Source organism: Gastrolobium bilobum, unplaced genomic scaffold (assembly GCF_033153095.1).
Source record: "Gastrolobium bilobum isolate Gb01-03AN ecotype WA unplaced genomic scaffold, APGP_CSIRO_Gbil_v1 utg4632, whole genome shotgun sequence".
Classification (NCBI taxonomy): domain Eukaryota; kingdom Viridiplantae; phylum Streptophyta; class Magnoliopsida; order Fabales; family Fabaceae; genus Gastrolobium; species Gastrolobium bilobum.
The window spans coordinates 171,505-189,618 of record NW_026897521.1 but is presented as its reverse complement, the minus strand read 5'-3'; the positions used below and the strand labels follow the sequence as shown (position 1 = coordinate 189,618).

The window sequence follows — 18,114 nt, the reverse complement described above, 5'->3', positions numbered from 1 at the left end:
TTAGGATCATTTTTAAATTTCTGAAAGGGTTTCACTAATTATCTTCCAATCGAATTAAAAAATAAAAATAAAACCTAGTTATAAGTTTCCAGTTGATATATATACTGGTTGCGACGATGAGGTATTGTTGGTTAATTTAAGGCTTGGCCTATTGGGTTTGTTATGGTACATTCTCGACTTGTTGGATAATTTGACATTAGACATGGGTTGTTTTGTGTTGCGGTACTAATTTGAGTTTAGATTAAGATTGTTATGATTCCTAATTGGTTTGAAGGACAAGCTTTTAGTAATCTAATCAACTTTTAGATTGAGGTCCTGGTTTCATATTGTGGTTCGTTCTGTTTTTTTACTATACAATTTTTATCAATTTTGAGCAGCTTTGAGATGAAGCCATGAAATTCTGATTTCATGCTTCTTGAATGGAAAGTCAAAGAGGGCACAATATGAAGATCCTGATTCATATTTGTGGATAAATAGTTTAGAGGGGTGTGTTATACGAAGGTCCAAAAGGCTTATAGATGAATCTTTTGTGCTTGGCTTATGGATGCCTAAATATACATGGGTAAAAAAAATCACTTCCCGTTAAATTTTAACTAACAAGGGTTCGGTAAGAACGATTCTTATACACAACTTTATCCTTGTACTTTTGTCAAGAGATTATTTTATGGATTTAAACCGGTGAAAGATTTCACTTTGAATTTGCATATAATTAGAGTCTTCTTTATTTTAAATAATCATGTTTTATATACAAATAATAGTTTGGAATTCTGATGTGTATATGGTAATTGTAATTGTTATCATGGCTGGTATTCTTAGACCCTTGGATGGAAACCTTGTGTTAAATCTAGATATAAGCCAAGTGAATGAAACTAATATCATTTACAGTTTGTTGTAGCTTTGAAAATTTTGGTATATTTGAGGAAGCTTCTTTCACAATAAAGTTGCCAAGAGGGCAGATTCATTGCATTATTTTGTCATGGACATGTTTAGTGTTTTGTTTTCTTACCTTGTAAGAGTCCCTTAATTCCTATCATCTATAAATTTGTTGTGCCTCTAGAATGACCATCAAATCAGAGCATCATCGTTCATACCTGCCCGTGTCATTATTTATTAGTTTATTGGCTTCCAGAGCATTATGCAACTTGCTTTGTGTAGGAATAGAATCCTATACTACCCAGGCACTCACGTCTTCTCAAGAGTGTTGTTCAACGCAGAACTATGGGCATCTCTGGAAAACCAAGGATCAAAACTATGGGCACCTTATGCTTTTAAGGTATGGTTGAGGGAGGCAGTTATATTTTATAAGCTTGAATAAATGTATAATACACATGAGTATGTTACAAAACTGTTTCATTTAAAAGTGTGAAGATGATAGTATATAAGGGGAATACAAGTCTCATGTTGTAGGAGACTTGTTATCTCATGCCATGACACAAAGCATATGAAATCCACTCTTTAAAATAAAAAATAAAAAATTGTTAGTACAACTTTTGATGTATGAATAGGAGGAGTATGTTATCTCATATAACACGAGAAAAACATACCCCTAGCATATAAATAACAAAGTCCCTTCAAAATGGATATCAAATCAAACTAGTTGTTTTTTGGTCAAGTTGCTCGTACTGCTTATCATCACAGTTACTATTTACTAACTTCTCTAAAACCCATGCACTTAGATAGTGAAATCTTTACTAAATTCATGTAACTATCAAGGAAAGGAAAGGCCTAAGTTGGACCGTGAAAGAGTTGAAAATACAACTTTCTGTTAATTAGATTTTTATTCTTCTTTCCATCATTGATTATGTTGGCTTTTTTCCTAACATTAAAAAATGGCGGCCAAGTGGACTTTCTTTACTGTGGAGTTCAGTTACCTTTCATTTGAAAACTCTCAAATTATGTGTTACAGAAAAGTATATTTCTTTTAATTTTTACTCACATGGTTATTTTGAGGTGCCCAACAAAAAAAAAAAAAAAACTTTTTTTTTTTATGTTTAGAATGATTCCCCTTAAAACAGCTGCCACCCCCAACAGGGAACAGTTTAACTAAAAAGTACAAATATAAACAACTCAGTTGAAAAATTATGGATAATTCAACATATCACTTGCTGAATTAAAGATCCTCAACTAAACCCTTTGTATTATACAGGGCAAATAACTAAGATATCATCCCAATAAATTCTTCATGTGCTAAATTTTATACTGCTTTTATCCACAATCAATGCAACTAATAGAGATTACTAATTGAATTTTCAACAAGGACAAGCAGAAAACAATGAGAAAGGAAACGTAAGCAAAACAAGCCAAACTCATATACTATATAAGGGGTGGTTCTAGTACCTTACAACAACAAATGCATAAACGGCTACATGCAGTTGTTTTTGCCTGTCTAATACAACAGCTAAAATAGCACTCATTTGCTAACAGGAGAACTTGGATTCTCTCTAGTATAACAAATAAGAACTCCCTATCTAAATCCAAGTTTTTAAAACATGTTAGAGAACTAAACTCTAGATAACATAATCAGACCACTCAGAAATATATGAAGTATGATCCATGGTAAAGCTAGGCATCTTATCCAGTTTGATTGGATTATCCTTTCCTCCTAGCAACCTAGCTGGGTTTCCAACAGCAGTAGTCCTTGGTGGCACTTCTTTCAACACTACTGAACCAGCACCAATCTTAGCCCCATCACCAATCTTAATATTACCCAAAATACAAGTTCCTGCACCTATTAGCACCCCATCACCAATTTTTGGGTGTCTATCCCCAGAGGCCTTACCAGTTCCTCCCAATGTCACATTATGCAAAATGGACACATTGTTCCCAATCACTGCAGTCTCTCCCACCACAAGCCCAGTTGCATGATCAAGCAAAATCCCACGTCCAATCTTAGCTCCTGGATGGATATCCACAGCAAAAACTTCAGAAGCTCTATTCTGAATTAACACTGCCAAAACCTTCCTCCCCTGTAACCATAATTTGTGAGCCACCCTATGAGTTTGGCATGCCAGAAAACCTTTAAAATTCAAGAAACAATGCACATAACTTATGCAAGCAGGGTCTCTCTTTTTCACTGCTCTGAGATCATCCTTAACAGCAGCCATAATATCTTGATCATCCACTAAAATTCCCTTAAAAAGATCAAAAAGGGTACTGCTAGAAAGGCTGAAACTGCTCAAATTGACAGAGAGTTGATTGGCCAAAGCACTTTCCAATGATTTATGAGAGCAAATAGAACTGAAATAGTAGCTAGACAAAATCGGTTCCTGATCTACATCTAACCTTGCCTCCTCTTGCATCTTCTGCCACAGATCAACCTCAACCTCACCCTCAACATCATCATTCTCCAATTCCTCCACAACAGCATGCGTGTGCAAGGCCTTGTCACGGTTCTTGCAAATGGGCGCGGAGGTAACACGATCAGAGAAACTGGGACAGCAAAATTGAACGTAGTTGAAAGAATGATCATCGGGTTGGGACCCGTTTGGCTTCCGGGAAAGTGGGGCTGAAGAATCAACACAAGTGGCCATGGGTGAAGAAACGTTAGAAGAAGGGTGAATTGATTGCAAAGGTGGAAACTTTGGGCGAAGAAGAAAGATGGGTGTGAATTTATTTGGCGTAGGAGTGAAAGGGAAAGTATTATATAAGGGCGAAGTGAGGGAGCATCATAGAACCAGAACAATCATGGAAAGTTAGAAATTTTCCGGGAAAATAATAATTAAAAATAAGAGGGGGATTAAGGAGGAAAAAAAAAGATTCTTATTTGTTTTCGTGGATGATTGGTGAATGAATGTGATTCGTGTTCGAAGGGAAAAGCAGGTCCTGGTCATAAGGAAGCTACACGTGAAATCAAAACATTAGAAACAGTGTAAAAGCCTAAAAAGGTCTTTGTGTACGAGATTATGTGAGGGATTACGTGTTCGATATGCTGCTTCACTTCGGATAAGAGGATATTATGCTCCTTTGTAGAATATTCATAAAATTATTTTGCCTCATGAAATATTTAAAAAATGTTACATAAATGTTTTTAGGTTTTATAAGAGTTATATTGTAGGAAAAGCCATTCTGTAATGTTATAAAGATTTGTTTTGTGTGTCGTAATTTCTTTTTTTTCCTTTTTTCTTCAAAAGTGTGAGCTCCACAAAATATTGTCTATGTAGGAAAGTTTGTTGTGTCACGTTAAATGACAAATGCAAACCCTTTAATATTTGTATAGCAAATATAGATAAGTTATTTACATTTATTTCTGAAACGACGTCATTTTGGGTTGAAAAATTTAAAAATTCTAATAAAAATACTATTATAATCCTGAAAGAAATTATAATTATAAAAATATCTTAATTTCTGCTTCAAAATGATGTCGTTTTAAATAACTTATCTACGTATACGAACCAATATTTTTATGATCCTAATGTAATAAATATTTTAATTTTATGACACGAGAATCTTATTAAAATAAGTTATTTTATCTTCACGAAATAATTTTTATGAATTTTAACTCTCACCGCTAGCTTTTTTTGTTTCCATTTCTTATTAAATAACTCACATTTCTTTTTGTAAGCTCGGTGAAATCTTTATTTTTTCAGGAATTATTTCAACAAAAGTAAAGTATAAAGTAAAGGTGGAAATGTCACTCAAATAGAATAAAATAAAATAGATGGAAAGTGTGAAAGGATATGGCGTGATGTATGCAATGACGCGCCATATAAAATAATAATAAATGAATAATCACAAAGATAAAAGGAATGCAAATCGTAAGATAAAGAAATAATGAATAGCCGCCGTTCGAATTCAATGATTCTTACACTTTGTAATGTAACGCATTACGTCACCTAAATATTCCAGCTGGTGCGGTGATTCACTACCCACAAATCACTTGTCGACCAAGCAATATTTCATTTGCTTTTATCTTTTTCCTTTTTTTCTTCAAGTCGATTTAATCTCATTCCAAAATTGTTATACGGATATTGGGTGCAGCAACAAGCGTAAATGAGTCAGATCTTATGCTTCGTCTATATCAGATCAACTCTGATCCAATATATTTAATAAAATTGAACAATTTTGATAAAAAAAACTAATTTAGAGAATGTAGCAATAGAAATTAGAAGAAAAAAGAAGAGAATAAAGAAAAAGAGTAAATATTGAAGATTTCTCTAGCGATTGAAAATAGAAGCAAAGAAAAATTAGAAAAAAGTGATAATAATAAAAAAGAGCAAGTATTGAAGAGAGGGAGAGAGAAATAAGATAAGAGAGAGAATAGAAAATTTGGTAAAAAATTTAATTTAGAGAATGTAGCGATAGAAATTAGAAGAAAAGGAAAATTAGAAGAAAAAAAAAAGAATAAAGAAAAAGAGAAATTATTGAAAATTTCTCTAGCGATTGAAATTAGAAGCAAAGGAAAACTAAAAAAAAGTGATAATAAGAAAAAAGAGCGAGTATTATTAATATATCTTTATTCCTTTTCTGTTTTTATGAGGTGTCCATTTTCTGTTTTGGTGAGGTGTCCATTTTCTGTTTTGGTGAGAGATATGTATTACGTGCCTTATGCTTGCAAGTGTGCTTTCTGTTTTGGCCTTCCTTGAGTGACTGATATATGTATTGCAACTCTGTAATTTTTACACACAATTTAATTTTCAGATGATTCAGTTTTCTTCACGTTTATGCTTTACCAAAACTAACAAGTATTGAAGTGGGGGAGAGAAAAATAAGATAAGGGAGAGAATGACAATTTTGGTAAAAAAAAACTAATTTAGAGATTGTAGCGATAGAAATTAGAAGAAAAAAAGGGAAAATAAAGAAAAAAAGCAAGTATTAAAGATTTCTCTAGCAATAGAAATTAGAAGAAAAGGAAAATTAGAAAAAAGTGATATAAGAAAAAAGAGTAAGTATTGACGAGAGGGAGAGAGAAATAAGATATGGGAGAGAATAAGAATTTTGGTAAAAAAAATTAAATTAGAGAATGTAGCGATAGAAATTAGAAGAAAAAAAAAGGAGAATAAAGAAAAAGAGCAAGTATTGAAAATTTCTCTGGCGATAGAAATTAGAAAAAAGTGATAATAGGAAAAAGAACAATGTATTGAAGAGAGGAAGAGAGAAACAAGATAAGGGAGAGAAAAGAAATTTTGATAAAAAAACTAATTTAGAGAATATAACGATAGAAATTAGAAGAAAAGAAAAATTAAGAGAAAAAAAAGGAGAATAAGGAAAAAGAGAAAATATTGAGAATTTCTCTAGCAATAGAAATTAGAAGAAAAGAAAAATTAGAAAAAAGTAATAATAAGAAAAAAGAGCAAGTATTGACGAGAGGGAGAGAGAAATAAGATAAGTGAGAGAATAAGAATTTTGAAAGAAAATTAATTTAGAGAATGTAGCGATAGAAATTAGAAGAGAAGGAAAATTAGAAGAAAGAAAAGGGAGATTAAAGAAAAATAGCAAATATTGATGATTTCTCTAGCGATATAAATTAGAAAAAAGTGATAATAAGAAAAAAAAAAAAAGGAATGCATTGAAGAGATGGAAAGAGAAACAAGATAATGGAGAGAATAAGAATTTTGGTAAAAAAAACTAATTTAGAGAATATAGCGATAGAAATTAGAAAAAAAGAAAAATTGAAATAAAGAAAAAGAGCAAATATTGAAGATTTCTCTAGCAATGGAAATTAGAAGAAAAGGAAAATTAAAAAAAAAAAGTGATAATAAGGATAAATAGCAAGTATTGAAGAGAGGGGGAGAGAAATAAGATCCGGGAGAGAATAGGAATTTTAATAAAAAAACTAATTTAGAGAATGTAGCTATAGAAATAAAAGAAAAGAAAATTAGAGAAAAAAGGGAGAATAAAGAAAAAGAGCAAGTATTGAAGATTTCTCTAAGGATAGAAATTAGAAGAAAAGAAAAATTAGAAAAAAGTGATAATAAGAAAAAACAGCAAGTATTGAAGAAAGGGGGAGAAAAATAAGATAAGGGAGAGAATAGGAATTTTGGTAAAAGACCGATTTAGAGAATGTAGCTATAGAAATTAAAAGAAAAAGAAAATTAGAAGATAAAAAAGGGAGAATAAAGAAAAAGAGCAAGTATTGAAGATTTCTTTAGCGATAGAAATTAGAAGAAAAGAAAAATTAGAAAAAAGAAATAATAAGGAAAAGGAGCAAGTATTGACGACTGGGAGAGAGAAATGAGATAAGGGAGAGAATAGGAAAAGAGGAAAAGAAGAAGATAATTAGGAGCAAGGTTGTTTGTATCGTTAATCGTATGAATCGTAAATAGAAATATAATAATAAAATTTTAAAAATATATATTAAAATATTTAGTTAAATATTTCTTTTGATTAATATAGATTTTTCAGATTAATTTTTGAGTTTAAATCATAAATAAAATTTTTGTTTTCTTTTTCTTATTGATAATGATTTTTACATATTTTTTTTAATTTAAATCATAAATAAAATCTTTATTTATTTTTTTGTACTAAAATTTATAAATTTTGATTTAATTTTTGTATCGTATGATATATGGTATATATCGTATCGTACAATACAATATCGTGTCGTCTAATACAAATCATTTTTTGATACATCTCAAAATACGTATCGATACGTTTGTGAATTGTATCGAATATTGTATAATACTGATAACTATGATTGGAGGAAAACTATAATTTCTTAATTCATTTCTTAATCTTCAAATTGGTAAACTATTTATTTATAGCCACTTATATTTACTATTAGATAATGTAAATCAACTATCTAGTAACATAATTTGAAATAAAATAACTAATATTGTTAATGGGATATGATAAACCAAACTTATTAATAGCAATCCTAACGAAAACACCAATATATCAATAGAAATTAGAAAGAGGGGGAATCAGAAGAAATGGAGAAGAACAAGTTTTGAAGACAACAAAATTAGATTACCGGAGAAGAGGGAGAAAATATAATTGGGAGGATGACTGTAATTGGTTAATTTGGCTTTTTCACCATTTTATCTCTTATTAATTAATTAATAACCATTTTGCCCCTGATTCGAAACTATCTATCAATCTGCCCCTCTTTAATCGACTACCTTGCATTTTTAATCGACTAAATGGCCAAAACAAACAAAAAATGGTTGTTCGGAGATTTAGTCGACTAAATCTCCATATTTGACAAAAAAAATAAGTCAGTATGATTTTAATCGATTAAGTAGAGAGATTTAGTCGATTAAATCTCCCAACAACCATTTAGTCGATTAAACATGCAAAGTAGTCGATTAAAGAGGGGCAGATTAATAGATAGTTTCGAATCAGGGACAAAATGGTTATTAATTAATTAATGAGGGGCAAAATGGTCAAATAACCTGGTTAATTCATTCCTTAATATTGTGATCAATAGATTATCTAATTATAGCCACTTATAGAGAATAAGTTATAGGCTTATTTGTAGAATCTGAAGAAAAAGCCTAAAAATTAACCTATATTTTATTATTTATTTAAATAAAATAAAATAATTATTTAAATAATTTTAATTATTGAAATAACATCATTTTATTTATTTTTTTCTATTTCTTAATAGGTATAAGAAGCTTGATGAACTTAAATAAGCTAATAAATCTAGGTGAGTCCGTCTTATTTTTAAATATATGTCAAGTTAAACTTGTAATATAGCCTATATCAGGCTCAAAATATTTTATACAAATATATTTTATTTAAATTAAAATCTAGCCTAACGCAGTCCATTTATACAATGTTATTAAAATCGGCCCGGTCTTTCATCCGGTCGGAGTACTGGGTCACTGGATCAACCGCATGACCCGGTAATTATATGTAATTTTATATTTAATATTAAAAATTATAAACATACTCAAATATCTAAAAAAATGATAAAAATTTCAAATATTTTAATATAAAAATAATAAATCACATATTATTATCTAGTAAAGGATCAAACAAAAATATAATGATGGTGATAAATGACTTTAAGTTCAGTAAACGACATCCATAATTATAAATCAAATCAAAATTTTCTGCATAGTGCATAATTAAGATAATATTAGTGTTGTAGGTACATAACTTATGTAAGTCAATAAATAAAAAAATATTCAAATATGTCTATTATGATTTTTTTTTTGAAAAAAACATTTTGTATTTTTTTGGACCGGGCGTGGTCACCGATTTTCATGAAAATCGGCTGGGTTGAACCGAGTCGCACCGGTTCTGATGCATGGCCGCTCCTTTGCTTCATCCGTACCGATTATATGACCGATTTATCGATTTTCAAGTCGACCCGGCTGAGTCTGTCCGATTTTTTTAACATTGCATTTATACTTTACAACCCATTTGTACTTATGGGCTGTTTGATATGTAGATTACTTTAGAAATTCTAGGAAAGTGGGATGGGAAATACTTTACAACCCTGTTTTTTGTTATAATAATTATCTGATATACTAATTAATACAGCAGAATATTTTATATTCTATTTTAAATATTTTTTAATCGATTTATTAATTATTCAAATATTCCAATAGAATTGGTCACAACTAAGGGAGCTAAACGAGTCAGGGGCCTTTGGCTCGGCTCGTGAAGGTCTGAACTTATATGTCTAAAATTAATTGTTGACATTAGGTTTGAACTTGTATAAAAGCTCGTTTAATAAAAAGGCATCAGGTTCCAATTCAAAAGCTCGGCCTTAGAGCCTCTCAGGCTGGTCTAATATATTATTTTTTATTTATATTTTATATTTTTTATACTACTTGTAATAGCCCTCTCTTTCTCCTCAATCCATTTCACCCCATTTTATTGGTTAAATAAACTTTTTGAATGATTTTTTTTTTTTTTATATCATGATTTTGTTCTATATTATGTTGTTTGGATATACTTTGAATTTATGAATATTTATAGAATTACTAGTGTTGTTGATTGTATATTTTGTTTGGATAAATTGTTGTTGTCTTATTTTTTTTAAACAGGCAAAACCAGCCTTTTATTTTTTATAAATAAGTCAGGTCACAGCCGATGATTATATTTATAGTAGGTAACAATCTTGGTCAAACTTACACATTTAAACACAGACTTAAATTTTTAAAATCAAAACTCGACTCGGCGTGACCCGGAACAAGTTTTCTAGTTACTACATTTAATATTGACGGTCGTTGTCTCCTGGCCTTCAATTTTATTAAGAAAACCAAATGCATTTCAAGAAAATTGATAGTGAGACGAAGAATCTAGAAAAAGTTTCTTTAGGATTAAGCTTTGTTAGAGAGCATCATTGTCTTGTTTCTTGGGCGACCTTTGTTTAAAAAGTTATAAATGAACACATAATTTATTTATTTTATTTTTGTTGTAGAAATGAACACGTAAGTTAATTATAGCTGCGTGTTGTTTGGGTGGGAGTTTAATTTTGGCCCCCCATCTCTTCCTATTAAGCCTTTGGGTTTTCCTTGTAACAAACAAAGAAATGACATATATTGTTTTAGATTCTCAATCTTTTGTGTTTTTGTTGATTGTGGGCCAACTGTAATGGAATATTCTTTTGAGATATGCCTAATGGGGAATATTTCAAGTTTCAACACAAATTGAAAGATATAGATCAGTGGACGACTTTACTTTTGAAGAGCTTTCTAAAAATAAAAAATAAAAAAATAAAGAGAGAAATATATCAACCTTTTTTTTCTGTTATAAAAATATAAAATTAATTAATGGATATTCACTTATTAACTTAAATTTTTGAAATAATTGGTTGCTTTATTATGGTATCAAAGCTCAATCTTTATCACCTTTCATTTTTTTTAATAAAATTAAATTAACAGAATAAAAAAATAAATCTGTGTAATATCTATACTTTAAGTTCAAAGAACTTTTGTGTGAGTTGATATGTTAAAAAAATATAAAGTCATTTAGAAATCTTCACTTATGAAGTTAGTGAATTGGTTGTTTTATCATCCTCAATTCATAAGAGCACCCCCAAAGAGAAGTGATGCCCATACCACAACAAATCTAAAAAAATTATAAAATGAAAAATAAGGTATTCAACTTTTGCCGCATTTTTAACACGAGACCAAATTTAGAGAGTCAAGTCAACAGTTCAAATTAGATGGGGTTGACACACAATGGTAGGTAAACACATGTCGATCAAGTTTACAAAAAGCATCTTCTGATGGAGACAGAGCCCTCACAGTTGAAAAACGATCTATAGCTACTCTCCAGAGAAACAGAGTTTTTTTGCGTGTTTCTAACATTCATCTAACCCTGATTTTTAGGAAGAGTGGCCGTTTTGTTATATTTGTCAAAAAAAATTTTACCAAACTATCACGTCAACAGTAAATTTTGTCATATCATGCAGCATATTTTGTTACACTGTGTAGCAAAATATGTTTGCAAGTAATTCGCTACAAAGTGTAGCGAAATATGCCATGTCAAGATACACAGTCAGCAAAAAATGACACATGTCAAACAGACAGAACTCAAGCATAATTCGCTACACAGTGTAGCGAATTTCTGTCTCCTTGACACGTGTCATTTTTGCGGACTGTGCAGCATGGCATAGCATATTTCGCTACACTGTGTAGCGAAATATGCCGCGTAATATTTTGACAAAATGTACTATTAGCATGGCAGTTTGATAAATTTTTTTGCCAAACGTAAGAAAATGGTTACTGTTCCTGATTTTTAGGTTCGGATACCCACAGATTTCCTCCAAATTGGACATCATTAAAATTCATACTCATATTTTAACTCAATTTTCAATCAATTGATACTAAGTAGATTCCATTTAGTTTTAGTCATTATTCACGCATCTACAATAATCTCGCCAAAGATAATGACTATTTTGCAATTAATAAGTGATATGTATATTTAAATGGAAATGTTATATTCACAGTCTTTTTGTTTATAAACTTTTAAAAACTATACTATGTATTTTCGCATATGTTTTTAGCCAAGTCTATTTTCGAGAATACAAAGTATAGTTTGTAAGAATTTGTGAATAAAAAATTTGTAAATATAACTTATCTCATATTTAAATACTTTAATATATTGGAAAGTAGAGAATTTAATAGTATTGCAGTAAGTTTCAATAATTTAGCAACAACGATAAAGCAAATAGCTAAAGAATAGATACCGGTGTACAAGATTTCATGACTCGTGCATTGTACAAAAGGGACTATTTCTTAAATTTGAATCCGTGATTTTCTAATCATAAAAAACAACTTTATCGCTGCTTGCTGAGAAAGAAAAGAAAGTTATTGTTATTTAGCTATAGCTTGAGAAATATTGTTGTAATTTCTTCACATAAATTTGCTCTATAAGTCACTTGCATCTACGTTTTTCCATGTGAAGAAAAAAAGATTCTCGATTTATTTATGTGGGAATCAAATCCGAGACTTCTATTTAATCCAATTAATTTTTCTTATTACTTGAGTTATATGCTCAAGGAGTTTAGTCCTTAGTTATTAAGGACTTGAAGCTTGCATATTATCCGAGTATTCTTTCTCCCTTTTTATTTCATTTCATCTTTTTCTTTCGTTTCATCAATTTCTTGAGTTGTAATTTAGACACCTTTTGTCCATTTGTGTAAAGGTTTGGCAAAAAGAACAGTGAGGACTTTGTGAGACAGACCTATCAAAATAAAAGACAAAGATACTTCTTTGTCACCATATTTCTCTCCAAGAAAGCATGTTTTTGCATTATTGAAGATGCTGGCAAGTTGCAGACTAAATAGAACATAGCAATTTGATAGCCACATAATGGAATACTTAGAATTTGGCTAACTCCCTATTCTGGAATACTTAAAAATCATTAGTCATTGAATTTCACGTGCATCTGGCCCAATTCCACATAATTCAACTAGGCTTCATCAAGGAAGGACTCAACAAGAACATAGATAGTTAACTGTATATGGCTGTTTTCACAATTGAAAATCAATTTACTGACTTATTGTTCAACCTACTTGACCCAACAAAACATGTTCAGGAAAAAATCAATTCCTTTGAAAGGATAGAAAAAATGATATTAAACGAACATCAATAATGCCAGAAACCGAACAAAATATCAGTAACCGCTAGTAAAAATATCACAATAAGAGCTGCAACTTCAATTGAAGATAATAAAATAGTCTTGCTGCTTCATTTTAAGATGACAAAATAATTTGGAGCATATTGAGAGCAAAGGGAAATCAAATAAACCCAAGAAATAACATACTACAGTTATAAGTGATGTGCAGATGTAACAAGGACATCCCATGAAGGATCATTAACTAAATATCAAGGCCAGACTGTCAAGGATAGCCTGAAAAATAAATCATTCAGTCCCTTTCTAAATTTAAAGCGATAAGTATAGCATTGTATATAACTTTCCAAATCAATCAAAACGAATTCATAACCAAAATTTACCAGAAATACACAATTGTGCTTGTCATAACAGAATTACATACCATTGTACATGATATACAAATATATATGAAATAACAGGAATAAACTTTTGAAAACCTTGTTGGGTACAGAAGGGGAAAATGATCAAAAGGATTACTTGCATTGCTCATAGAAGTCAAGGTACAGGCAGTGAAATATAAGAAATTTGCCAATTATATGAATTTTGGCTATTAATATAAAGTTGAAGCTCACTAAGGTTCAACATGGTTAGCAAACTGAAAAGAAAATATCTTTAGAGCTTGACCTCCACATCAACACCAGCAGGAAGATCAAGTTGCATCAGAGAATCTATTGTTTGAGCTGTAGGATATAAGATATCAATGAGACGCTGATGAGTTCGGATCTCGAAATGGAAACGGGCATCCTTATGAACATGAGGGGATTTTAGAACACAGTAAATTCGCTTCTTAGTTGGTAATGGCACAGGACCCATCGTTTTTGCATTCGTAGTCCTTGCTGCATCCAATATCTGCTTGCAGGAATCCTCTATCAAGGGCACCCAGTAAGATCTAAGCTTGATTCTAATTTTCTGCTTTGGTGCCATCTATGAATGAGAACAAGCAAATTATCAGATGATCTGATTTTATGTGAACACACAGAAAATGATAGGAATATCATGAATTGTTATTCTAATTTCTGATTAGACATAAGAAAATCAAATCAATGCTTGAAATTTATACTCGTCTCAAACCCTTAGGTTGGTTTTGGACCGTTTCAACCGTAGTTAAAGATAAATTCATAAAGAAACCCATGAAAAATATGCTAACAGGGGATGCTGAATCCACGTTAATTAAATGCACAAAGTAACAGAATTTCCAAGAATACAATATCTAAGAAGAACTGGAAAATATTTGTGGAAATACCACCAATCCAACCATTGCAAGCAACCTATACTACACTAGCTACCACAAAAGTACAGTCCAAAATAAAATGGTTTATAAACTATTGAAGATTGCTAATCACATAACATCCTTAAGAACAGTGATTACAAGAGTATTATTTTCTTATGCATTGAACGTCTAAAATCTATAATGCTCAACTTTGAAAAAATGCAAGAATAAAGCTGCGTCCAAGGATTTCCTCAACCTTACCCTCACAAGTCGTGATTTCATGGGGACCTCTTTTAATTATTACCATATAATGAAATCATAATAGCTCATCTTGACTAAAGAGTCAAAAACAGATAATTATTCGGAGAGATTCTAATGCTGTCATTACTTTTCTCAATAACTATCCATCAGGCAAAAGAAACTACAACAAACTTGTGGAGCGCATCTAGTATCTGAAAAACCAGATATGGGAGATCATGTTCTCTTCAGGAAGAAAATATTTTGTGCCAAAAGAAAGGACTATGGTTTTAGGGGGGTTACCAGGCCCCCCTTAAAGCTGGATGTCCTTTTTACAAGCTGATATTTTCGGGGCTTCCATACCTAGCAATGTTACTTTGTCCTAGTTTTTCTTTTTCTTGGGAATTTGGCCCTGTTTTATGAATGAAGAAATGAAATGCAACCTTAACAATCCTTCCACTCATTATCAGAATTTATGGAGAAATATGCAACTAAGCATCATGAAATATTAAATGGTTATATATACTCATCATTACAGCTGCCAAATCATAAATCATATCAAGAATTGTTTGTTCAATTTTTAAAATGAGAATCACATGTATCGTTCAATTCAGAAACACATCAATAGAAAACTTAAATATAAAGAACTCAAAAATCTTAAATATAAAATAATACTTACATTTCACATATCACTAAGGAAAAAGTAAACTCCAATAATAACATAATGCCAGCATAAACCAAAAGTCATAAGTAAACTCATAAGTCATAATTCTTTATGTATTCCTACCATTGTTAGTTCATCCTAAGTACACTACCCCACATTGTTTGTGGACATTGGACGATAATTACATTTGATGTGTAATTTATTGTCAAGAACAGTACAATGTTCTCAGGTAACATCCTTCTCTTCTTAGTTTCAGGAGCCACATAAAGTGACTGCATGATAGCTATGTTTCAGAAGAACAAAAACCAGAGTGAGTGAGTGAGTGATCTTGTGAAGTCTCTATTTCACAAGAAGGGAAATATAGCAATGGATAGCCAAATAGGGTGTAGAGTGAATGAGTGACTGTGTGAAGCCCTTGCTCCGAAAGAATGAAAACAGAGATACAAATAAGAATATAAGATGCACTTTGTAGAGCTCCTATGATTCCTTTTCATTTAACAATTTAAGCTTCTCTGAATTTTCAACTTCTCTAATGTGAATTGGTGAAGAAAAGCAAAAGAGAGGGAAAAAAATCAATGAATCACTGAATTGTGTGATTCAAATTGGTGATAAAAAATCGCACCAATGCATACATATCTCACACGATTCAAAGCCATATGCAATTCATCACATGATATGAATAGCTAGCTTGCCAAAAAGCATTGAATCATGTGATTCGAATCACCGAATTTTGCAATACTAACAACTATGTTTATCATCACCTTTCCAACATGTAATTCCAACAATCCTTCAAATTTACTCCTGAAACAGATTTTGCACCAATTTATCAAAGCAGAATTCTCAAATACAAGCATCACTGGTCATTAATAATATTGAGAGCCAACATCACCTTGTCAAGGAAATATGCCATACTTTTGACATGGAGACATAAGTTTCAAGCTAACAAACTGGCTAGCATCAATAGGACTTATTTAACCTTTTACCTGAGGTATCAAACATAATATACAGATTGAGATGTCCAATCATTTCCTTATTATAATTCCTTCAATGACTTTTACTGGGTAAAATACATATTTGGAATTTGAGCCTCACATCTCAAAGATAAATTTAAACCCCAAAAAGGGAGAGAAAAAAAATCAAACATCAACTGGAGATAGGGAAATGATCAACTTACAGTATCTGTATCCGCACCAATGCTAAGTGATGAAGTGCTCGGAGTCCCCAAGTCACCAACCTTAAACACCAAGACATTTCACTAACTTTGTTATTGAGTTCAAAACATTGGCAGGTCAAGCTAAATCATAATAATGTTTAAGCCAGTGCCATTCATATGTACTAAGCCTCCTTATAAACAAGATATTACCCTAAAAAAGGCCAAAGAAAATTGCCATAATTTTCATTTTTCACTTCACTTTGTCCCCATAAAGCTTAAATTATGTGAATTTAATGACCATTATTTTGCAGATAATAACACATATGCTCAATTAACACATTTTTGAAACATAAATGATTAAACAATGAAAAATTTCCTAGGACACAGTAAATGAACATCAAGAGAAATGAAGAAATGCACAAACCTGAAAGGTGGTTTGTTCAGAATCATCATCTAGGGTGGTTTCTAAAGGTGGGTCTACGGATTCAGGGGAATCCAGCACTTCTGGTGCAGCATAAACCATAGTTGAAGAGTGCAGAGGTTTTGAGGTTGTAAGCCTCAAGGAGTTGCCGGATAGAAAGCATAAAAATGGGAACTTTGGCTTGAATGATAGAGAAGGAGAAGGATTGGAGAGTGAAAGAGGAGTAACAAACACTGCAGAGATAGAAGAAACCGCCATTGAAGCTCTTCAACAATTCTTCTATCTCACTCTCTGAAGCGAAGGGTTATGTTATGGCAATCTGCATAGAATTATCCATAATTTTTTTATTTTTTATTTTTTCTAAAATACATACATTTATTCTTTTTAAAATTTTCGTTTTTACTCTCGGAAGTGAGTCAAAGGTTTTGAAGTTATTAACCCAACAGAAAATGGGCTTTCAAGGCCCACATTTCATGAACATAGCCCAATTATATTTTGCATATTTAGTTTTGAACATTTGAATTTGGGGTGTGCACAATTTAATTTTCTTTGGGGAAATGAAAATCAATTTGATTTAAAGGTTTTGATTTTCTTATGCAGTAGAAAATAGGTATTTCATATTATAGATATATTTTGTATTGGATCCATATCTATTAAAAAGTAAAAAACAAAAAAAAATTACACGAAAATCAAAGAATTTATTAAGAGAAAACAACTCTCTTAGTAAGATAAGAGTTGAGCCGGTTGGCTCGGAAACCGGCCCATCAACCGATCCGGTTACATCAGTAGACCGATTAAGTAGTTGACCCGTTATTAACCAAGTGACTCGGTGATAAACTCCGGTTCAACCGGTACCGAATTCCTATTTGAATCGGTTTTTTAAAATTGATTCGAACCCTGCTCATTGGTGTGAGGAGAACCTTCTCATACCACTAAGCCACCATTTAATATATTTATTATATAACTATTAAGTTAAGAGAATTATTTCAAAAATCACATCTAATGGGGTTTGAGCCCCTTCCATTGGGGTTGTGCAAGATAGCAAATACCACTAAACTACACCAAGTTATTATTTAGATAGCACCATTTAAAATATTTATTATATAATTAAGTATAAAATATAAATTTATATATATATATATATATATATATATATATATATATATATATATATCCGGTTCAACAAGTGGCCCACCGGTTGAACCATTGACCCAATGACCTGGTACCTCGATCGGGTCAATGACCGGTCCGGTTCTAATAAGATTGTTTTAAACAACTGAATTGATTTTTTTTGAAGCAGTTTACAATTAGTTATGAATTAGTTTTTAACTGATTTTAATAATCAGTTTTGAACCCAAACGAAAATATGAAAAAAAATAAAAAATGATACTAGAAATTAAAAATAAAATAAA

At 31.2% G+C, this 18,114-nt stretch overlaps 2 protein-coding genes across 2 annotated transcripts; both read right to left on the bottom strand.

The window, feature by feature from the left end:
- Window positions 1-2,272: 2,272 nt before the first annotated feature.
- LOC133307618 (serine acetyltransferase 1, chloroplastic-like) lies at window positions 2,273-3,781 on the bottom strand. The gene has a single exon (XM_061508160.1). It carries the CDS (start codon window positions 3,528-3,530, stop codon window positions 2,508-2,510), a length of 1,023 nt encoding a protein of 340 aa, XP_061364144.1. The 5' UTR covers window positions 3,531-3,781; the 3' UTR covers window positions 2,273-2,507.
- Window positions 3,782-13,425: 9,644 nt separating this feature from the next.
- Window positions 13,426-17,046, bottom strand: LOC133307624 (small ribosomal subunit protein uS10c). The gene is made up of 3 exons (XM_061508167.1): window positions 16,706-17,046; window positions 16,303-16,362; window positions 13,426-13,941 (listed from the first exon to the last, which is right to left on the bottom strand). Exons 1-3 carry the CDS (start codon window positions 16,958-16,960, stop codon window positions 13,630-13,632), a joined length of 627 nt encoding a protein of 208 aa, XP_061364151.1. The 5' UTR covers window positions 16,961-17,046; the 3' UTR covers window positions 13,426-13,629.
- Between the last annotated feature and the right edge of the window lie 1,068 nt (window positions 17,047-18,114).